The sequence below is a fragment of the Sinocyclocheilus anshuiensis genome, unplaced genomic scaffold, assembly GCF_001515605.1.
Source record: "Sinocyclocheilus anshuiensis isolate Anshui unplaced genomic scaffold, SAMN03320099.WGS_v1.1 scaffold282, whole genome shotgun sequence".
Lineage (NCBI taxonomy): Eukaryota > Metazoa > Chordata > Actinopteri > Cypriniformes > Cyprinidae > Sinocyclocheilus > Sinocyclocheilus anshuiensis.
Genome location: NW_015544154.1, coordinates 1,078,526 through 1,103,081, shown reverse-complemented (window position 1 = coordinate 1,103,081; position 24,556 = coordinate 1,078,526). Strand labels below are relative to the sequence as shown.

The 24,556-nt window shown below is 38.7% G+C and overlaps 1 protein-coding gene across 1 annotated transcript in view; it reads left to right on the top strand.

Moving 5' to 3' along the window:
• LOC107695364 (leucine-rich repeat-containing protein 4C-like) overlaps positions 1–14,534 on the top strand; it is a 24,681-nt gene extending 10,147 nt beyond the window's left edge. The window contains exon 2 of the mRNA XM_016495245.1: positions 12,486–14,534. Coding sequence (XP_016350731.1) covers positions 12,536–14,425 — 1,890 coding nt within the window. The 5' untranslated portion in view covers positions 12,486–12,535 and the 3' untranslated portion in view covers positions 14,426–14,534. The remainder of the gene's footprint in view (positions 1–12,485) is intronic.
• The last annotated feature ends 10,022 nt before the right edge of the window (positions 14,535–24,556 follow it).

Here is a 24,556-nt window from a genome sequence, read left to right as displayed (position 1 = left end):
GTAATTACAATTTCAAGGGAATAATCGACAATTATGATTTTTGTCATAATCATGCAGCCCTAATATATATATGTGTATATATATATATATAGCGAGAAAGAGATAGAAAGAGAGAGTGTGTGTTTGTTTACTCTAGCATGCACATTACATGATCCAGCCAGATAAACTGTGTGGTTTGAGGTAAAGAAGTAAAACTTATAGTACCATTGTTGTGAGATTTTATTACAGTTTTTAGAGCTTTCAGTCATTCCCCATTCAGGGAGATAATAGCTGTACTTGTATGCCCATTACCCGGATTGAAAATAGCTGCCTGGGAGCATCACCAAGATGGTCGCAGAGTGACTTGCCTTAAAGGGACACTAAATATGAGAGGTATCTTGCACAAATGGAGGAGAAGGACCCCAAGTGTTTACATAACATAGTGTGCCTGTCACGGTGCACACACACGAGGAACACGGGAACGAAGGAGCGATGGATCGGGGGGAAAAGGCGTGGTCGGCGAACTGGAGTGTTGAAAGTTGGCGGGCTTGCCACATTAATGTCCGATGGGCTTGCCATATGCGTGGCCAGTGAACTTGACTTGGCGCGACTGGCAAGCTAACCTCTGGGCGGCTTGGTTCTGAGCGTCCAGCGGGCTAGTCTTCGGCGCGGCCAGCGGGCTGGAGATAGCCCCGGCTGCCGGGCTTGACATCGGCCCGGTCAGCGGGCTGGAGAAAGCCCACACAGGAACTGATGAGGGGAAGACAAGGGACACCTGGAACTCATAAGACAATTAACATTGGAAACACCTGGGAACAATGAACTCCAAACACGAGACAGAGAAACTAGATGACGGAGCACATAGGGAGCAAAGACACACACAAAACCTGGCCCAGAGTCTGACAGTGCCATGCAGCATTGTAAATTCCCATTCCGTTTGATGTGAGATGAAAACAGTCATGCTGTATACTCTTGACAGTATCCCTTTCTCATTGCCAGAGCAATGCTTTATGGACTGGCTCTGCAGTAGATTTAACAGGAAACAATGACAAGCACTTCAAAGTGGAATTGAACTTGGTTTCATCTCAATCTCAGCCATTATTAAAACACCAGTTTCGAAGATACAGACTATAAAACCTGTAAACAACGGTATCAATTTGCTTTTGAAATTGTTTAGTATAGTGACTGTAGAGTCTCTAATGCAGAGCCATGAATTATTCCTAAGCAAGCTGTCTGAGTGAGAAAAGGGGAGACAGAAAGAAGTAGACAGACAGAGCGAGACATTGAGAGTAAGCTCTGACTCACAACTGCTGTGTAACAACCTGGACACAATGTGGGGTCCAATCGTTGAATTAAAATCACAGCAACTTGAAAGAGGAAAGCCTGCATTCACTGCAGCAAAACATGGCACAGTTCTCTGAAAAACCATGATACATAGTGTGTTTCACTCTACCCGACCCCTTATTCTTAAATCATACCAGCATCAAACAGGGGCCACAGCAGATCAGAACTGGTCGGACATTTTAGCCCCGGTTTTAGATGTCTTTTTTTTTTTAAAGCTATAGCTTTGTATTATTGGACTTGTTAGAAGTATATTTGTAAATAAACTTCATTTGTTACAACTAATACTCAAAGATTTTAGTGTGACACTACATATTTTTAGCATCTTTAATAGAAATACTAAATGCCACGTTACAATGCTATGTAACTATGCCTACAAAACTTTTGTCCTGGCATTAAGAATGAACATTTGCATTTACAAATCATATCAGTGCATGCAGCTCAGAATAAATGACACTTGCTAAGTTAGGCCAATGAAAATTCAGTTGGTTAAGTTAATTTCTTGCCAGGATGCTATTAAACATACACTTAGTTGAGTCTCTAAATGCTACTGTACATATGCATACATAGCAAGATATCTCCACTGAGAGCACAGTAATACATGGTATTAGTACTACAGATACTAGACTTTTACAATTATATACTAAACAATTATCCTAGACAATTACAAAGTTGCCTTCGGCCCAAGAATCTGGGATAAGCTTCAGCGACCCTACATAGGACAAGCAATTTGGAGAATGGTTGGATGGATTATACTGGTATTTGCGCTGGTTTGACATTAGGTGGTGCTATGAGGTAATTTTTCTGTGCAGTTGCCTACACAATAACGTAAGCAATTCAATTTTAAACTTTGATATTAATGAATACATATTTTTTTTATTTGAACTATTTTCCCTCACTACTACAAGCAGGTATCATTGTTTGTTACCACGGCAACCATTTGTGCTTCGTCGCTGAACACGTTTATAGTGTGTAAAAAAGCACCTGTTCACATGAGATGTGGCAAGATCACAGAAAGAGCTTGCCACATACCATTTAAGGCGATAATACAGTATTTAAGGCTATTCTGTTTACATATGAATCTATACAATGTGAACAGTACAATTTTTTGAAAAAAAGGAAGCATTAAAGACGACTGGTCCAACCGATATTAGTGTATACTGTCTGCCTAGCAGGTACAAATATATACATTTTTGCAGTTTTCTAATGTTATTTTTTTCATTATTAAAAATACATTGGCTGCATAACAATAGGAGTTAAAAAATGTGATTTTCTTTTAATACATTTTATAAAAAGTTACATTTTTGTTTTGTTTTAGATATTTCAGTGCAAAAACTTTCCACATTTAAAAATTCTCATTGTACAGCATATTTTGTGTGCGTGGGAATAGTGTGAGGTCTAGAATACTGCAGGTGCATGTTGAAAGGTGACTCTTGATTTTACATTTTATATTTCATGAGGTACAGTACCTGTGATTCTGGATTTGTTTATATTGCATTCAGGGGTCAGTGCAGTGCGCTTTTAAAATTGCTGTCTGCTGTGTTTTAGCATGGTCAGCACTCTGCCTTCCTGATTTTCAATTTGAACACTGAAGTAAACATAAGGGGCCAGGCCCAGGAGTTATCGCTCTGCCCACATATTCTGGAAGAAGATAATCTTATGCTCTGTCATTACAGATATTACAAGTACTTTGACTTAACCGCAGGGGAAAACAGCAGGGACAATAAGTGTATAACTAATCAGGTGTTAGTGTAACTAATCTTTCTTCAACCTTTCTCTGGACTTTTTATTTTTGTAATGTATTTTTGTGTTTTCGCACACAGACAGTTGAGTTGTGAACAGCTCACTCAAAAAATTCCCAAACACAATGAAAATATGCGAGATCCTCATCCCTCCAGCTGTGTATTTCCACCAAGGCAGACTCCTGCCAAGACTCTCTTTGTCTAGTAATTGTATTCTTACTCAACAACTTAGCCCATTACAATATGGATTTTCTCCCAGGGATGTGGTTGGAGAACCCCATACGCGTTGTTCGAACACTTCCGCTCTGAAAGATTATCGGCTAGGGTCTATTGTGATGAAGATGACTAATGTCATTATATGGGCAAATCTGATAAGGTCCTGATGTTCCCACGTAGTGTGTTCAGAATAGCTACACCGAAATGTTCGGTGCCGCAGTGACATCAATTTGTCGAGAGCTGCTTCCAGTAACCGTGTTAACTGGCGCAACAGTGCTATACGTGCTTTAGTTTCATTTCCTACGGCATTATGGTTTCAGCACAAGAATATGATCAAGATGGAGATTAAATCTTCACTAACCAGCTTTTTTTCACTAACCTGCTGCAGTGCTGTGGGAGGTGGTTTTGGCAGAAGTCCTGACAGTTTAAAAGTGCACCAATATTTTTGCTAGCAAGGCCCTCACGACGTCAGGAAACATGGGGGTGCACCATCCCACAGCCAATGAATTACCCCAGGGCTCCTGCCTCTGCCTGAATTTTGCAGTTACATGCTTAATACAGCACTGCACCGTCTATTCTCCAGCCAATCCAAATACCTTTCTGTAGGACAGTACATGCCATATCTCATGGTTAAATGATTCCAGTCAATATTTAAGGCCATCGCAAGACCATAAAACTGACTATCGGCATGAGTCCACTAATGATTTAGCAACTGGCCATAAATATAGACAACGGATTTGTCAATATCTGTAACTTATCTATAACTGTGAGTTTCCCTGTAGGATTGCACAGTTCAGTGTTGTTCATTAGAGAATGCAAGTGCTCTTTTTGCCGTGAATATAAATAGGTGACTAAATTAACTGTGGAAGGTCATGATTTCCCAAGTGAGGGTTGCTAACATGCTTACAAGTAATGATTGCAATTTCATTTTCTTGATTTAATAGGCCAGAGGAAAAATAATTAAATTGCAAGTGATTCTCTCTGTGTTTGTGCCTGTTTATCTCCGCAGATTCAAACTCTTGAAAGTTTGAGCTCTCATCTGAAGGCCCAGGGGTATCTGGGCTGAGCTAATGATAATTCTGAGATAGTTTCTTTAACAAGTTCATCAGATTGATACTATTAGTAGTGATATTAAAAGCTGCAAGACTAATAGAATGATCAAATATCAATAGCCATTACATGAACATATTATTAAAGGCTAGATAATTGTAGATGAATGTTAGCAGGATACCTTAAGGAGATCCCAGTACTAACTAGTTTTGTAGTCAAGACCACCTAAACCAAGACCAAGACCAAGACCAGACCAGCACTCCTTAAAATAATCTGAAAGATCCACATTTACTGCCTAAGAAATGTCTTGAAAAAAGAATAAAAGGTCATTTTCACTACAATTACAACTGCGTAAACAATGTTATGAGATTAATGTTTTGAAAATAACATTTTGAATATAAAAATATGGTATAACTAAATAATATGAAACTAAAACCACCATAGGTGGCAGCAAATCATTTAATGAGTGAGTCACGGAATCATGTATTCAACCGATTTGTTCAAAGAAGCGGATTCATTCAGTAACAAAACACTGCTGTGTGTCGCTCAGAAAAGCACAACAGTTCTGCTATGGATTGATTTAAAACTGCGCAAAAACTTGTGTTTAAAACTTTTGCCCTTGCTTACTGAACGTTTATGTAAAATCAGTATCACTTTGCAGTCATGATGGTGTGCGAAAACAGCTTTCTGTCTCTTGTGATATTGCTTAATTACATCATATGTTAGAAAAAAAAAAAACGACCTCATACAAGTACTTTTTTGTAATCGTGTCTTGAATTTTGTGGCCATTTGTATTAATTTTGGTGACATTTTTGACACAATCCCCCGTTAATTTATTCGGCACAACAGTAACAAAAGAAATCAAACTGTATATATTTATTTACAACATGTTGATTGCATTTAAAGTACGTTTTACATCCAATCACTGTAATGATGTAAACAAATGAATAAGACAATGCACCAGCAATTTAGTGATTTGAAATAAAATAAGTCCTCTTAAGCTGAGTGTACACTACCCAATTTAAGGCTGCTTTTCACTCTCTTACAGTTTTCTGAAGATTGATGAACGCACGAAACCTATACGGCAAATCGGTGCTGTTTAACATCAGTGAAGATCACATAGTGTGAATGATCAAAAAGGCGATATAAGAGTAGCGCAATGCATGGCAGATGCCTAGGAAATATTTAGCAGGCTATTTATCTGTCTCTGAGCATTGCAGTGTAAAATGTGTTATGACTGAAAATGACACCAGCTATGACATACAGCCAATGAGAGAGCAGGATATATTTTTAGGCAAATATATTTTTGTTTTTCCTTGTTTTGTTTTTTTTGTACGCCGCAAATCAGCACACAGAAAAACTGGATTGCAAGTTTCTTCTAGCGCATGCAAATTTAGGATTCTCGCTATAGTGAAATATTGTGTAATATATAACCCCTGGCTGCCAATCCGTTATGTAATGCGCAAACACAGCAGCTTCAAGAACAGTTGTGTAGTGTGAAAGGAACAGCGATCCAACGACTTTGAAAATTGTGTAGTGTATGGGTGCCATTATTATGAGACTGAGACAAGACCAAAAACTTCTTGAGACCAAGACTGGTCTTGAGTACTACAACACTATAACTAACATTATAAAATTTTGGCTTTAGACATATTTGGTGGGAACATTAGATCTATGGACAACATCTCCCTGCAGCCTAATCCACCCACACAACCAGAGAAGAGCGAGGGGAGAAAAAGAGTGATTACGGCCATTTCATCTGATTATTCATCAGTGTCATTATGATAATGGAGGCAGCATAAGTTATTTTGGCACAATCCAATGATTTTGGCGATTATACCTGGCCATAGATGCTTCAGTCTAAATGACTTTACAGGCTAAGACTCCTACTGGATGCGTAGAGGAAGCTGAGGAAGATCTATGTGGGAGTAATTTGCATTATTCCCTCGTTTTGTATCTATTTTCTCTGACTAAACTGCTTGAAAAGCCCTTCTAAGAGTCAAGTAAGGTATTGATTTTTTACTTGTTTTAAACACACCGGTAGCATAGGGCTTCGATCATTTGAAAGATGTGCATCACTCTCTTTGGAATATACTGACGTTCAGATGCTTTATTACTAATAATTGTATTACTCTGTTGTTTAATGCAGTAAAGGATTTTGTTTTTATTTCATCGAGCTGGAACATTGCACTAATTTTAATGAGCTTGAAATAAATTGCAGAAGGATCATACTTTTCACAATTACGTTGAAATCGCACTCTTGCAGAATAAAATGTCAGTTTTATTCCATTGTTTGGTGTTATTGTCTACTCAAGGTGAACATGACATGTACTTATTGTGCACTTCAGTCTTTGTAAATTTAAATGGAGGGCTTCCATTTGTAAAGCTTCTTTGGCTTCAACACAGTCCCCCCATTTAAGTAAAGACCTTGGCAGGCATCCCGTAAGCAAAATCCTTTCTGTAAGCCATTGTTTCCAGGTCCTGAGGAGCCAACACAGTGTCTCCTGAGAACTCACTTTAGCATGTTGTTTGGTTTGTCCTTTCATACTTCTAGGGCAAATAAGCAGAGCACACTCCAGGACATTGTACTGTGTATTTTAGTGTTTTTACATAATATTTAGATTGAGTTAATAACTGCTTATGCAACTGCTTATGCTTTATGTTGCCTCTAACCCCAACAATTAAAATGCAAAAGGGAAATTATGCACATACCATTTACCGTTAAGAGCATTAAATATTTCACACACACATTTTATTAGGTGCACATTTGTTAGATGTTCACCGCTTTGTACTCACAACACAACCATGACTTGACTGCATTTGGATGTATATTCCTCTATAACACTGAATCGATCGTTGTCCTTGTGGAGACCCTCGGTGTCCTTAATGTACTGTAGGAAACAGATATTTACTGAGATAACAAACAGAGCAGCACAGTGTTCCGAAGGATTGCGTCCCAAGGATGAGCTATAAGATTCTGTGAATATTAATTGGCTGATTTACCCCCAAATACATAACCCTTCTAGAAAAAAAAGATCTCAGTTAATCATTCAGATCATTATGAGCTGTTTTTATTTATTTTTTAAATATTTATTTTGTAATCTGGGAATACACAACATAAAACGATAATGAGCAATAGTGCAATAGAGTGCCGTTGGTATAATGACTTTAATCAATGTCCCTCCCAGTGTCCTATAGGAGCTGTTAAAAAAAGAAACATTCATCATTTGCCGGTCCACTTATTTAACCTCTCTGATGTGTTAGCATTTCAAAGAGTTATCAGACTGACTGAGAACAAATTATAGCTATGCAGAGGATGGCTGAGAGCATGCTATAGCCACTAGTGAACTTACAGGACTCTTTCAGTTGTGCTTCAGTTGCGAATGAGCTTAGACTGTAGCACTCATGTGAACATAATGTTTGAGCAAGAGTAGGTTGTCTGTTTCATACAATATTAAAATAAATTTGTCCAAAAGCTGAAAAAAGATGATTTCAACCGCTCTCTAAAGGAGGTTAATTTAATTAGATTAACTTCATTTTTGTCTTTATTTATGTATTTATTTATTTGTGTGCGTGCGTGCGTGTGTGTGTGTGTGTGTGTGTGTGTGCGTGTGCGTGTGTGTGTGTTATTATATATGTGTTAAAGCTTTATCTGTGGAGCACTAAAGTAATTAATTTGATTGGCATAAGAGACCTTAAGGAATATGCAGGCTTTGGAAATTGTACTGCAGGGAAAAATTCAGTCAAATGCATTAAATTAGCGCTTCACTCTCAAGATTCATCATCATCAACAAAGAGCAAGGACAAGCCTTGTATATGCATTCGAATAATTATGAAATTGCTTCTGATTATTAAAATGCTGTTATTGCTTGTGATTAAAAAAGTATTGATTCTTATAGGAAATGGCAGCAGTTTTCAAAGAATATTATGCAAATATCATCAAATTCTTTGAATTTTTCCCTGCAGCATAGTTATATCTTAATGATATAACTTCTGCTAAAAATACTAAGTATATAACAACATACACTCTCAATAAGGTATGTTAGTACTTTAAAAATTATTTACCTCTAAATGGTTCAAATTAGTACCTACAGTCAGTGTTGGGAAGGTTACTTTGGAAATGTAATAGGTTACAGATTACAAGTTACCCTATTTAAAATGTAATAGTAGTGTAACTTTTTCAATTACTTTATTAAAGTAATGTAACTGATTACTTTTGATTACTTTTCAAAATTTCTAATGAATGTTTATTTGCAACTGTTAATCATTTTCAACCTGATTTCCACAGACACGCAGAACGTGCAGGATTCATATATTGTCTTTTCGTGGCTTAATATTCACAGACACTAGTCCATATCGCGTTTTGATTCAAGTGTACTGACCTACTTTTGATTTATTCGTCCAAAATGTGGCATATTCCATCGGCGTTAGGCTTATAGGACTTCCGTTTTTATGACTGGATTCTACAAACCAGTCTGTGTTTTCCACATCGCGGAAATTATGTCTCAGAGTAATCAGTGCAATTTGGGAAAGAAATCAATTAAATCTGTATGTGGATGTGTGTAAATATTCAAATGTAACCCCCTTTGTAATCGTTAACATTTTCATAAGTAACTGTAATTTAATTACACATTTTTTCTTAGTAACTGTAACTGATTACAGTTACATTTATTGTGTAATTAAATTATGTAACGCCGTTACATGTAACTAGTTATTCCCCAACACTGCCTACAGTGTACATATTAGTACCATTTGAAAGGGTATGTCCCCAGTAACAATTTTGTACCTTTTTTTCTGAGTGTATAATGAGGCCACAATGAGACAGATAGAGACTAGTTTGAAATATGTCGAATACATATGAGTTTGAATGTGACAATTGTGAAAATGTCATCTTAAAGGTGCAGTAGGAGATCTTGGAAAATGCTAACTTTAGCCTGATAGAACTGAAAGCGAACGCACACACAGACCAGACGACCAGAGGCAACATTACTACAATACATCATGTGTTATTAACCGGTGAGAAAACTTTATAGTACAGTTAGTAAAAGTACTACAATACCAGGATGAAGGTCAGGTTGTTGATGTTTGTCTGCCATTCTCGCTCTGTCTGTACAGTGTGCGTGAACGCACTGATGACGTATCCTGTCTGCGCGGACAGGGTACAAATGCATATGTTGACAGGCAGGTAGGAAAGCCAACCAAAATGCTCGGACCGAGCGTTTTGATTGGACGAACATTTCTTGGTCCTACGCCTTCCACAGAATATATAAATACATATAGATTGCTATCCGGATGTGAAGAGACTTTCAACCAGCATAACAAAAAATGTTTCTGAAGACAATCACCTATTGCACCTTTAAAGTGGATGTGAAGCAGTCAATTAAGTTAACATTATTTAGTAAAGTGACCAGTGCTGCTTCCTCAATAAAGTTTATCATTCTCACGTGTTTTAAGCCTTGTCAGTTTAAATATTAAAGTGTTTAAGCCATTCAAGTGCGAGACAGCACGGAATAGATTTCAGTGCGGTATTTACTTACACGCTGTGATAGACCTTTTCTGAAAGAGATTTAAATGCGGTACTCAGGCGTTGTGATAGATCATTTCTGTTCGCGCCGGCGGCGCTGCACACACACAAAGCCACAGCACACGAGTAGGCTACCAAATTGAGCTTTCTGTCGCGCCTTCATCAGCAAATGCACACAAAGCACGTCGGAATGACAGTCTTGAGGAGTATCCACGTAAATGAGTATTGTTTCCGATCCGCACTTTACAGGTGCGGTTTCTTCAACCCCTAATACTGCTCGGTCCCATCGCCGTATCGGCTCAAATGCATAGGCAATTGCACTTATTATGGACTTAACAGTGCTTTCCATGCAATCTTCCTCCATTTCAAAACAAGCGTGTGTTCAAAATGTAAAGAAATGCTTATATTACTTCACTGGCCATCGGAGCGAACCAACCCCGTGACGTCACACGCGGTGGTACTGCAAGATGGCGGTGCCCTTGCTCTAAAAGCTATAACAAAACATCCTTTTTTCTTTAAAATGGTTACATTAATCATGTTTGTTATATATTTTTTAATCAAAGTGGAAATCACTTTACTAAATAATGTAAACTTGACTGACTGCTTCATTTCTACTTTAAGTGTGTGTCAGAAAACTTAGTAACTGCCTAAAACTTACTGTTTTATACTTGTGCATAGGATGATGTGTGGATTGCTATTATGTAATTAATGAGATAAAAATGTTAATTTTTACATTTTAGAGTAATTCTTGTGTCTCCCATTTTTGATGCAAGCCTTGAGCTAATCACTCAATCAATACCTGAGAGATTAGTGTGCTTCCTCTGTAAATTCCTTGGTTATTTTTGGTCATGAAAAAGAGGCTCCTGCCAGGACATGCCCTGATTACCTTATGTATCCCATTAAATGTGCGTCCATTGGATTCTTCTCACAGTAAGGTGTCAATTATGCTGCTGCTAACTAACATTCATTGCCTACCAGTGAGATTAGCGTCTCACTGTAGCTAAATAAATCTGTCCTAAGTTTTAACCATATTTATAAGATGATCAGCAGCACAGATGCACAGTGAGACCATCTGAGACATTTCATAGTATAATAGCATATGACAGAAAAGAAATACAAATAATTCAAATTGAATCATTAATTTTATTCTAAGGAGACTGAGATATGAGAAGGACAGAACTATTTAGACTTGATCTTCTCTTACAAAGCATGTGATGTTTCCAAACTAGAATTCAGACTGCTTCTAGCAGTCTAACAACAGACTAATCTAATACTGACAAAAGTTGTTCACAATTATCTGCAACATTTTTTTTTTTACTGTATAATACTGTATATCAACCAACATGCAACCCACTCATGCATTGAGGTTGTTGTTATTATTGGTGTCATGTGACTTCAATCCACAGCGCCTGTTGCCATGCTGATCGGAAAGCTCTCTGTCTCATACTTTATTTCATTTCCTACTGTGTAAAGAGATTATATTCTGTAATTAAAACATAGTTTTCATGATCTAATAAATGGAAGCATTTCTATGTATTTCAGGATACTCAATTGCTTCACTTCATAATATACTGAAATTCAATTTAGCTTGTCAAAGCGAGTTTCAGGGGTCCTGAACATACCTCTCCTTTTATTTCCCTCTCATTATTTATAACAATACTGATTATAGTAACCTATTTGCAAACAGTGTAGGTAATAAGCCATCTTATTTTTCATAAGAACACTTGAGCATGTAATGAGAGCATAGATTTGCAGGGTGAAGCGATTTTAAATTTAGTGTGTGCTGTAGCAGTGGCACATTTCTTGTTTTGACAATTTGGTTGCTATGTATCTTCATAGCATGTGCAAGCACATAGCGTGGAATATACAAGCCAAATACACATCCTTATCTCCTAGATATCCTTAGTGATGGGCCTGTCTGCAGCTTAATCCATGCCTCTGACAGCTTGCTGTGACAGGGTTCCCATATATCTCATTTTAGTGCATAGCATAAAAGATTCAGGAGTGGTTTAGGAAATTTCACATTCAAGGCTCTTAATAATTAGAATGAAACAAATGTACAAAAAATATCATGTTTTTAAGCATTACAATAACATCACTCATACTTTTTTCTTTACTGGGTGTGGCTAGTTTTTCCTTTGAAAATTATGTTCCTAATAAACTGACACTATTATTCACTTTTAAAACTTTTACTTTCACTTTTAGTTTTTTCCCCCTGTGTTAAATGCAGGAAGTCTTGAAAGTGGGGACAGAAAATAGTTAGGTCAAAGTGAACTACTTGACTAAGCTCAGGTCTGCTATATACAGTGCAAAAACAAAAAGAAATCAAGAAATGGCTTCTGTGTGCAGGCTCATTTAACAGCTGTGACGGTAATGATGCTCAATTCATCAATCACATTGGAAAACTCTATTTTGCATGTGCAGTGCCTTAACATCAATACTTGTTTTTCTTTAACATCATCAGAATATCAGAAATGTACATGCATTTCCATTTGACAGAAGAATGTTCTTCTTGATAAATTGCAGAACATCAGCAGAAATTGATGCTCTGTTTGACTGCCATCATGCTACGCTGACAATTCAACATTACATACTTTGCTAACAGATTTGTTTTCCTCTTTCCTCTTTTTCAGACTGCCAATACATTTTTGGGAAGAGAAAATCAGCAGGCATTAAATTATGAATGTTGAACAAGATGACCTCTTACCATCAGCGCCAGATGTTGAGAGGTCCTAAATGGAACGGGGCTTGGTTTGACCCCCTGTTTCTCCTGCTTTTAGCCCTGCAGTTGCTTGTTGTCGCTGGATTGGTACGAGCCCAAACTTGTCCTTCCGTATGTTCCTGCAGTAATCAATTTAGTAAGGTCATCTGCACACGCAGAGGGCTAAAGGATGTCCCTGATGGCATCTCCACTAATACACGGTATCTAAACCTTCAGGACAATCAGATCCAGGTCATCAAAGTAGACAGTTTCAAGCATCTACGACACCTTGAGATTCTTCAGCTTAGCAGAAACCACATCCGCAACATTGAGATTGGCGCCTTCAATGGGCTGACCAGCCTTAACACTCTGGAGCTTTTTGACAATCGCCTCACGACCATCCCAAATGGCGCCTTTGAGTATCTATCAAAACTGAAAGAGCTGTGGCTTAGGAATAACCCTATTGAGAGCATACCGTCTGATGCCTTCAGTCGCTTGCCCTCCCTGCGGCGGTTGGACTTGGGAGAGCTGAAGCGTCTCTCCTACATTTCGAGTGGAGCATTTCAGGGCTTAAGTAACCTTCGGTACCTGAATCTAGGCATGTGTAACCTCAAAGAGGTCCCCAATATTCAGCCCTTGATTCGCTTGGATGAGCTGGAGATGTCTGGGAACCAGCTCACCGTCATTCAGCCCAGTTCTTTTAAGGGTCTCGTTCATCTTCAGAAGCTGTGGATGATGCACGCCCAAGTCCAAACCATAGAGCGGAACTCCTTTGATGACCTGCACTCTTTACAAGAGCTCAACCTGGCTCACAACAACCTTACCTTTTTGCCCCATGATCTCTTCACGCCTTTACACCACCTGCAGCGAGTGCATTTGCATCACAATCCCTGGAACTGCAACTGTGACATTCTTTGGCTGAGCTGGTGGCTGAGAGAGACCGTACCTACGAACACCAGCTGCTGCGCCCGCTGCAATTCCCCTCCCAGCCTCAAGGGGCGCTACATCGGCGAGCTAGACCAGAGCTACTTTCAGTGCTACGCGCCTGTTATCGTTGAGCCACCTGCCGACCTCAATTTGACTGAAGGAATGGCGGCAGAGCTAAAATGTCGGACGAACTCAGTGACCTCGGTCAGCTGGCTAACACCAAATGGCTCCATCATAACACATGGGGTTCTCAAGATGCGCATCTCCGTCCAAAACGACGGAACATTAAACTTCACCAACGTCACCATACAGGACACAGGAACCTACACTTGCATCGTAAGCAACACGCTAGGCAACATTTCGGCATCTGCTGTCCTCAACGTGACGTCCGTTGACAACAGTGGCTTTAGTTACTTCACTACGGTCACCGTAGAGACAACTGAAACCGCTATCGATGGGGAGAGTAGGACACCAGTGCAGCCTTCTTTCGGCTGGGCGTCCTCTTCAACCACAAGGGGAACACCTATTGCCACAGAGAGAGCGTACACCATTCCTGTGACTGATATAGACATTGATGGGGCTCTCAATGGTTTGGAGGAGGTGATGAAAACCACCAAGATCATCATTGGCTGCTTTGTGGCCATCACACTCATGGCTGCCGTCATGCTCATAATTTTCTACAAGATGCGCAAGCAGCACCACCAGCAGGATCATGATGGGCCGACCCGCACCATCGAGATCATCAGTGTACACGAGGAGCTGACGAGGGTTCCGGCCATGGAGAGTCACCTGACTCTTCCGCCCTTGGAGCATTACAACCACTATAACTCCTACAAAACTGCTTATAACCATGTGTCGGCTCTCAGCTCGCTGCATAGTTCAGTGCATGAACCTTTACTAATCCAAGCCAGCTCAAAGGATAACGTGCAGGAGACACAAATTTGACCATGTTGGACGAATTTAACTCTACTAATGCTGTTTAAATTTTGGTTGTGGACACGCTGTCAGAATGAAGATGACAGTGTGCTTTAAGACCTTCAGCAATGTCAGTGAGAGCCAGGGTGTATGTATAATTATTTTAACAAGTGTCTTTACAAATCTTATTTATTTAAAGATATGTGAAGTGACTGAATTATAAAATCACAAGGCAAAAACGGTTAATATCTTCTTTTTTCTTTTTAATTTCTACATTTTTTAACTGCGTAAACTGGGGGAATGAATGGTTCACTTTCATGTCTTGGTAGAATTAAGGTCAACTGCTGTGGTTATGAGAGCAATGAGACGAGGTGTTTTTTTGTTTGTTTTTTTTGTGGCATATTACATCCTGTTGCAACAGTGTGTTTTCATTTTTTGAGACACTAGAAACAAAAACTGGCCACTGAAAACAGCAGACTTAAAATCGCATGGAGCACTTAGATATGAATGGTGGGCCTGATGGATGCAGTGACTCTAGAGAGGGGTATAAAAGGTTACATTTCCCCATGAAAAATCCTGATATTGAACAAAAAAGGGAAAGCTTTCATTGTCAGAGCCTGGATTATTCTGCAAATGCAGCTTGTGGGATAGGAAACATTTCTAGTATTTAGTGCCATTTATAAGCCATTGTTCTGAACACACATCAATTAACTTCAATTCAGAAAATAGGTTTGCATAATTGCCTTGAATTACAGTCCTCAAGCCAAGATAGTATCTAAAATGTGGCATTGGAAATTCAGCATTTTGGGTTCAGCATTTTTTCACTAAATCTATTTTTCACTAAATCTATTTATAACTGTAAATGTCAACAACCTATGAATATAAAAATGAATTCTATACATCAGTGAACATCAGGCTAGTACAATTATAGCCCCTATAGTGGCTGAGGACAAGGGAATATGATTTCTAAGATCGTTTGCTGTGCAAGTTTCAGACAAAAATGGCTATGAGGAAATAAATAATGAAATAAAAAACAGCCAGCTAATGTCACTATGGAAACCAATGGCCTAATGCAAAAAAAAAAAAAACACACACACTGGACAAAATCATAGTGCAGCCCAGTGCTTAAAACATGTACTGTTTATTTGAGAACTGCATTATTTTCAATAGAGGTGATTTGTAAACCACTGTTTTTTTACTGTGTACGTGTGCTTTTGTATGTTTGTATTGTATCTGCCATATGAGTTATTTTACCATTGTCTATAGAATTTTACATTAATTCTGTTGTGTATTTTAAAATCACTTTTTTCTGGAATGGTTTATTTGACTGGCAGCTGCATACCTCACCTAACATGATGATGATGAGTGTGTGAATTTGTCTTGTGTCCATATGTGCAAAGGGTTGTGTGTTTGTATGCTCTGCCATGAAACTCTGTTTTACATCAGCTTGTGTATTGCTTTCTCAAAATGTTTGTCAGCATAAAAGCTGATGTGAGATGTCTCTCTCCCCCCTTTTGGTCATTTTGGACAGCATGATAAGATGATGTGATACTGGTCTCACCAGTCAACTGCTGAAGTAATCCTAATAGGTTCATATGTCAAAGGCATCAGAACAGTACATGAAGTATATACCTCTAATTCATCACATGAGCTGACAAGTTTCATTTTAAATAGATGTGTTTGCCAGCAGGGAATTCATCACACAACATTGTGTATGTAAGGTTTTAATCTTACATTTGAGCATTGAATTAACAGAATCGTCTACTGAATGTGACAAATTTCAAGAAATCATATGTCATCTTACATGATTCTTTTTATATTTAATTTGACATGTTTAATTTTACTTTCACCCTCATTGCCAATCATATATGGAAGATGAATTCTAACCATTAACCAATTATTAACCAATTATAAGGGGGTAAGTCGTGGCCTAATGCTTAGAGAGTCGGACTCGTAAACCCAAAGGTTGCGGGTTCGAGTCTCGTACCGGCAGGGATTGTAGGTGGGGGGAGTGAATGTGCAGCGCTCTCTCCCACCTTCAATACCACGACTGAGGTTCCCTTGAGCAAGGCACCGAACCCCCAACTGCTCCCCGGGCACCGCAGCAAAAAAATGGCTGCCCACTGCTCCGGATGTGTGTTCACGGTGTGTGTGTGTGTTCACTGCTGTGTGTGTGCGCACTTTGGATGGGATAAATGCAGAGCACTAATTCCGAGTATGGGTCACCTTGGCCACATGTCATGTCATGTCACTTCACTTCACCACGTTAAGCATTTCATAAAGGATAAACTGTTGCTTCCCAGCATATGTTTTTTTTTTTATTAATTAATTTTTGCATCCAATTCAAACTAAATATGTTCCTACCATTTTTGTATTGTACATAATAGGTGGGATAAATTGGGACACTAGAAAAAAAAAAAACAGCATTGTGCTGTTGAAAAAAAGATGACAATGTCTCTGTTTTCAGAGGGTCTGTATATGAATACTAGCTTGCTCCTATCTGCTTCAGTGTTCCTGAGCACTGCATCAGTTACAGAAGCTACTATGACTAGATCATTGATACTTACATGGCCTACATAGAAAATCTGTGGTGTTGGACTAAGCGGACTCTCTTTTGTTTTCTTCTTGTGATGTTTGTTATTGGTAACTCATTTTAGATTTCTATTCTGAACTTTTTTGGCAAGAGAATGTCTCTTTATTGATATGTTTCTACAAGAACTGTTATTGAAAAATAACCAATAATATTTCTGTCAAACTACACATTTGCTGATCAATTCATAATGCTACTGTATGAGGATACAGCTAACTAAGCGTTAACCATGAAAAAATATATAAAATACCAGAGATTGTAGTTCATACGGTACATGCTGTAAATGTAAATAAAATGTTTGGGTTTTTTTCTAAACTGTGAAGTGTGGGGACTTTTAAACTGTGCTTTTCAGTAATTTACATTATTTGCTTTGAGTTAAAGGCACAATATGTAAGATTTTTTTATTAAAATATCCAAAAACCACTAGAACAGTGTTATATATTTTGCTGACTTGTGTACTTACATTATCCCAAATGTTTTGTGGGGATGAAGACGACAACTCCCATGATTCCACACTCAGTCACGGAGTCATCAAACTACACCTTTGTTTCTTTGTTTGTTTTGAATACATGCCCTCTAGCAGCGAAAATTACATATTGTGCCTTTAATGCTCATTTCCATAAAACCTATAATTCCTATATTTCTATATTATATACAAAAGAAAAATCATTTCAGACCAATAACAGCTGGAGAACACTCACACTCAGAGCAGCAATACTATAGAATGCCTTTTGGTCTCTAGGGTTGATGTTAACCTTGTCTAAGACTTGAACTGCATTTTAAACCCTATAAATTAATATTAATTAAATAATTCTGTTGTGTTAAACAGGTGTCGAATTTTCATAAATAACTTTCAAGCTAGTAAATAAATTGATGCCCTGTCTGTTTGAGGAAGCAGAAACTAAAGCAGAGACAGTCCACTTGTACATTATGAATGAAAGAAATCTTAAGCACATTTTATGATACTGTTGTTGTCAGATTTTATTCCTGGTTTGAAATATGTTATTTAAATGTACTTTTAACAAAATGTTGCAGAGATTTCTGTCTTTTCCCATTCAAGTAAATATGAGCTGAACTTGCAAAGCTGGAAATAGCTGCCTGTGGACATTAAGAATATGGCCGCCAAGTGAACTGACTTTTATAACGGGACTTTGGAGAAAGACACATGTTCATGATTTCCTGTGTTTATCATAGACTATTTAAAACGTGCAATCACAAATATATACGTTTTCCACAATAAGGTCACAATAGCTGATATCTGGTCACCTATAAATGCATTTTCATAATTAGACACACAGGTTTAGGAACTAGTGGTAGTACAGTATGTGGGTGAGGTGTCAAAGATGTTAATAATGAAATCTTAGCATATGTCTATGGTAAAGATTTATGTTCTGTGGAAACTAGATGAAGGCAGTTGGGTGCAAAATATGTTATTTTTCTGAAAATCACTTGAATACTCCAACAATAAATGAAAATTCTCTCATCATTTACTCACCCTCAAGATGTGTATGACTTTCTTTCTTCAGATGGACAAAGAAAGATTTTTAGAAAATAAAATCCATGTTTTTGAGCATATGGAACCTCCAAAGTTCACACTTCAAAAACCACACAGAGGGAACACAATGGTAATCCATATGGCCCCAGTTGATGAATCAATGTCTTCTGAAGCGAAACAAAGTCGTCTAGGACAGTTGGCCAGAAATGAAAAAAAATAAAAAGTTCAAAATGTGGTATTAGCACTGATCTATAATAGAGAACAGTGGGTATTGGTTAGTTAGTATTTTTCTGACACCTGTCATTTTGCTTCAGAAGACACTGATTGTATGAATTACTGTCGTTGATTTCTGTTGAAGAATCAGTTTTGGGGATCACATACACTTGGATTAAATGCATTCAAAAAGATGTGTGAAGAAAAAAAGTCATATACATCAGGGACAGCATTGTGGTTAGTAAATGAGAAATTTTTCATTTTTGGGAGAACTATCCCCTTAAGTTTGGATACTATATCCATTGACGTACAAACATAAGAATGATAATGTATATTTTATAAAAAATTATTTATATTTTAGGTTGTTACTTATATGCATATGGGATGATTTTGAAACCAATCCAGGATTTTTTTGTAACACCCATGGATCCACAAACCCATTTAGACATATTTTTCATGCTAAGAAGTCTTCATGCATTAATTCATGTAAATGAGGAAGCCTGCATGAAGCAAAGCCACAGGTTCACACTTAACACTTTATAGCGCCAACATCAAATTGAGAGACGAGTGATCCCGGTACATCCAGAGGCATATTTAGGTTTAAGATGAACTTGATTTTACAGCACCTTCTGTTGAGTTACGAGCCACTTGACATCTAATCCATAAGGTTTAGACTGAGGTCTTCACAGTGCTTGAAACTTGTGAATTTAATTTATAGGTGCCCTGCATTGTCTCATTCCCCACGTGATTAATTGTGCTGGGCCTCCTGACAGACGGAAGTACATCAGTTAATTAATTTTGCCAGGACAACGCCATTAGCCACACAGGAAGAGGACGGGTGTGTGTTGGAATAGAATACAGGTGCAGTTTGTGTGTCTGCCTGTTCCAGCCCACAGCGCCGCCTGTAATAATTAATCTCTTCAGTGATTCACCAAGCTGTCAGCAGCCCTTGTCACATTTACAGGTAGCAGTATCTCCCATCACAGCAATTACTGTGATATGGAAGGAATCAGTTACAACAACATATCATTTAAGTGATGACTGGTTCCTGTACAAAGAAACTGTGCAGACTTTGGCATCTTTATCTTTTAAGTAGTGCTGATATAGTTAACTGCAGTTATGATCTATTCTGGTGGATTGGCAGCGAAGAGGCGATGAAATACAGAAAGATTTGCCTCTGCCAGGAATTCCACTTACTCCTCCCTCAGCAGAAACATTTAGGCATCACATCAATTCATCTTCATCTCATATTTTCAGGCTGCTGGAGGAGAAGATATGAATAGAGGAATCTGACAAAAACTAATTATGAACGTAAAATAAAATATTTTTCTCATGGATTATAAGTGGTAATGTACTGTACAGTCATTAACACAAAACACTGACAATGAGATCAGAACTCACACTTAGCCTATTGCACAGCTACTGACCAAACAAACAAATAAATATATATGTGAACATTAAACACATTGAGCTGACATTTTTTATAATTTTACCTTTATGCATTATCACAAAAGAATAGTTCTCCCAAAAATGAAAATTTGCACTCAGGCCACCCAAGACGTAAATGTGTTTGTTTCTTCATCAGTACAGATTTGGAGAAATTTAGCATTCCATCATTTGCTCACCAATGGATCCTCTGCAATGAATGGGTGCCGTCAGAATGAGAGTTCAAACAGCTGATAAAAACATTGCAATAATTCACAAGTAATCCACATGACTCAAGTCCATCAATTAACATCTTATGAAGTGAAAAGCTGCATGTTTGTAAGGAACAAATCCATCATTAAGGTGATTTAACTCTAAACCGTCACTTCTGGCCATGGATCGGGATCTGAGTCCATTATCCATAACACTTCCTGCAGTGAAAAAGTTCATCCCCTGTTGTCCTCTCACATCAAAATCCACTAACATATTTGTTTAGAACTGTTCTGGACAGTGCTGTTCTATAAACAGTGCTTGATCTGTGCATATTTCTCTCCAGATTCAGATGAGACGACTTTTTGACTGGAGAATTAAGGACAGTGGACTCGTATTTTAGCCAAAAGCAATGGTTTGAAGTTAAAAACATATTAATGATGATTTGCTTCTTACAAATACGCAGCTTGTGTTAATTGATGGACTAGAGTCATGTGAATTACTTGTGGATTATTGTAATGTTTTTATCAGCTGTCTGGACTCTCATTCTGATGGCACCCATTCACTGCAGAGGATTCACTGGTGAGCAAGTGATGTAATACTCAATTTCTCCAAATCTGTTCAGATGAAGAAACTAATTCATATACATCTTGGATGACCTGAGGGCGAGAACAGTTTCAGCATTTTTTCATTTTTGGGTGAATTATTCCTTTAAAGCTTCTGCTATCAAAAGAAATAGTCCATTACAATGTACAAAGCAATCGGCGATGCAACAAGACTGTGACGAGAGGGGCGGGGCCGAGAGCCGTGGGAACGGAGCGAGGCCGGTGGAGTAATTGATAATGAGCGACACCTGCACCACTCACCGGTCTCAAGTCCCACGGAGGAGCTCCGGAAGGATAAAAGGAGGAGTTACCACAGTGAAAGACGAGAGAGGACCAGGCCTGGACTTTATTTTGTGTGCGGCAGTCGTCCGCGAGGGGCTGCCGCTTTACTTTCATTTTGTGTTTGTTTATTTTATTAAAGTTTTCTTTAAATGTTCGCCGGTTCCCGCCTCCTTCTTCCCGAACTACGAACTTTGTTACAAAGACAAACACCACAACAATGTTCCACATACAGTAATAAGTCCTCTGCAGTCATTATCACTACAATCACTAATTGAGTCGTAAGATTCCATTTAAATGAAATGGGAGAGAATGAGACCACAGTTTCATACATGAGAGACATGAAAATAGAGCCAGTTTCAGTGACCTGGGGGCATATTACAGAAATATCTTAACTTTAGAATCCTATCTTATCTGTTAAATAACCATGGCAATTTCAGTTAGGACCTCATTTAGGACAAAAGCTATTACAGAATAACATTTCCAAAGTGCATAATCTTATCTTAACTACAGATAGGAAAAAGTTATTACAGAAGCATCCTATCTCGACAAAAAATTCTAAAAACTGTCTTAACTTTAGGATAACCACAGTGGTGTCCTAACTTCAAAGCTTTTTGAAATCCAACTGTAAAAAACACATTACATTTTCAAGAATAACATTACATTTAGGACCTAAATGAGGTGTTGCGCTTTGATGATAAAATACTCATAAATAATTACAGATTTTTCAGTTAGTTCAAGCTCAAGTGAGCTATATTGTCATTCCGCTTTATGTGGAGACATACAAAGGAATGAAATGCCATGCCTTGTAGGACCACAGTACTACATAGACAGACAGATATAATTCTATATAAAAAAGAAATGCATACATATAGCCTATATGTATATATAGGCCTGGTTTCACAGACAGGGTTTAGATTAAGGATTAAGCCATAATTCAATTAGGACATACATCTAAGTAGCTTTTATAAAGATGCCTTAGAAAAACAACATTACTGGTGTGCATCTTGAGACAAATCAATGGCACTTACATATTTTAAGATATGTCAGTGCAGATTTCTTTCAGTTAAAACAGCTCAGACATGCATTTTAGTCTGGGACTAGGCTTAAGCCTTGTCGGTGAAACCAGGGGAATAATTGACCAATTGCAACCAACATTACAGACATCATGGACTTTTACCGGTCATTCTGCAAATTAAAAGCATGCAGTTGTTTCTCCATTTTGATTTTACGTTTACCTCAGCAGCTGCTTGTGCGTAGTTGCTTGGTAACAGACCTAACAGCTGATTATGGAACTCGATGGAGCGGTTTAAAATTTCCTAACTAGACATAAGATTTTGTCAAATAAGAGAATAATCCTAATTCAAGTTAATATTTGCTTCTGTAATACAAATTTGTGAAAAATCCTAAAATTTTCATAATTAAGTTTCTGTAATACGCCCCCTAAAGAGTGGGTTGATAGACTTTGTTGCCACAACAACAGCAAATATTAGGACATTTCAAGACACAGAATGCTGCAACTGACCAATCAGAATCAAGTATTCCAAAGTAAATAAATAAATTAGTTTAATGGCTGAAATACCACAGAACTCCATGCTGATATTACTGCTGTAGGCAACTTTCTGAATGCTTTGTTTTTATTTATTTGACATTATTATTTAATGACGACATTTTGGGAAACTGATGTTCCCTGTTCTCTGAAGTCACAACATCCTTCTTCAAACAGCGGCTATGATTATAATGCTTATCTTCAGTCTCTTCATCTTTAGCAGAAAGTAATTAACAGCTAGCACGAAGAGTCTGTCTGGTGCTAAACTGTAATTACAACTCCCATTACTCCAAGGGGGGCGTTCAAAGCAATTAGCATTTCTCATACAGCGGTCTGAAAAGTAAGATGAGAGCATTTCATTCAATTTGATGGTGTTACATTCTGATATAACACATCAGATGTATGCAAACTCTTGCACCACCAAGACTTTAAGTGGAGATTTGCTTGACGTTTACCAACTTTGATCCTAACTGAATTACACACCGATGCCACTACTACACAAAATTATGGTCAATTCATTGATATTGCACATCTTTAGCCTACTAATAGTCTTCAGCTGTTTTGTTGTTGTTTTTTTCGGAGAGGATGGTTAAAATTTATGGGACAAAAGCTACAGTAAAAGAAAAGCCTTAGTCATTGATAGTCCTTGCTTATTTACTAGAATCCTAAGAGGTTATGTGCTTTGGTTTGAAGAAAATAAAACGTACATGGTTACTAACGTAACCTCGGTTCCCTGAGATACGCGAACGAGTACTGCGTCTGCTTAAGATGCTTTGGGGAAAACTCCTTTTTCTCCGAATACTGAAGTCTTTTTCAATCATGCAGTGTAACTGCACGGCCATTGGTTCGTGCAGTGTATTAAAAACAAACCAATGGCTCGGCAGCAGAGCTCGCCAATATGGGTGGGGCATCTGGCTATATAAGCGTGCACTTCGCCATAGGATCCTCAGGTTACTTCGACTGAAGCGACGACCGAGTCATGCAGCTACATAGCACGGCCAGCAACGCAGTACTCATTCCTGTATCTCAGGGAACCGAGGTTACGTTAGTAACCAAATACGTTCCCTATCGATAGTTCACTTGTACTGCGTCTGCTTAAGACGCTTTGGGGAACCAGTACAATCCCGCCGTGCTATGTTAGAGTAACGACCAATGCTTGAACTTGCCTTGAGCACCAAGGGCCCAGAAAGACCTCCCAGATTCTCTGAACTGTATGTATGTGGAGCATCCACTCTTCTGAGGGGACGTTGCTCCGGGATAGCCTGTCTGCTCCCTGGTTCAACCTGCCCGGCACATGTGCTGCTCTTAGCAAACGCAAGTTTAGCTGAGCCCATTCCAGGAGGCGCTCTACCAGAATGAAGAGGCGCTTCGAGGAGAGACTGCTACGCAGGCCCAGCTCACCTTGACACGCATGCGTCCATGGCGCCAGGCGTGAGACGGAACTCGTGGTTTCAGCCAGTACTGAAGGGGCCACATGCGAAGCAGGCCCAGCTAAAGTACCGGAGACGCAGAGGCCATGAGGCCCAGCATCTTCTGAAACGCCTTGAGAGGGCGAGGGGCTCCAACTTGAATGAGGCCACGAGCTGCTGAATAGCCAGTGCACGTTCTGGCGCGACTACCGCCCTCATTCGGGCTGAGTCGAGAACTGTTCCCAGGAACGAGATCCGTTGGCTGGGGGACAGCGCACTCTTGGTAAAATTGACCCTGAGTCCCAGGCATTCTAAGTGGCTGAGGAGGAAGGATCTGTGAAATAGTAGCTCATCCTCCGACTGGGCCAAGATGAGCCAGTCCAAAG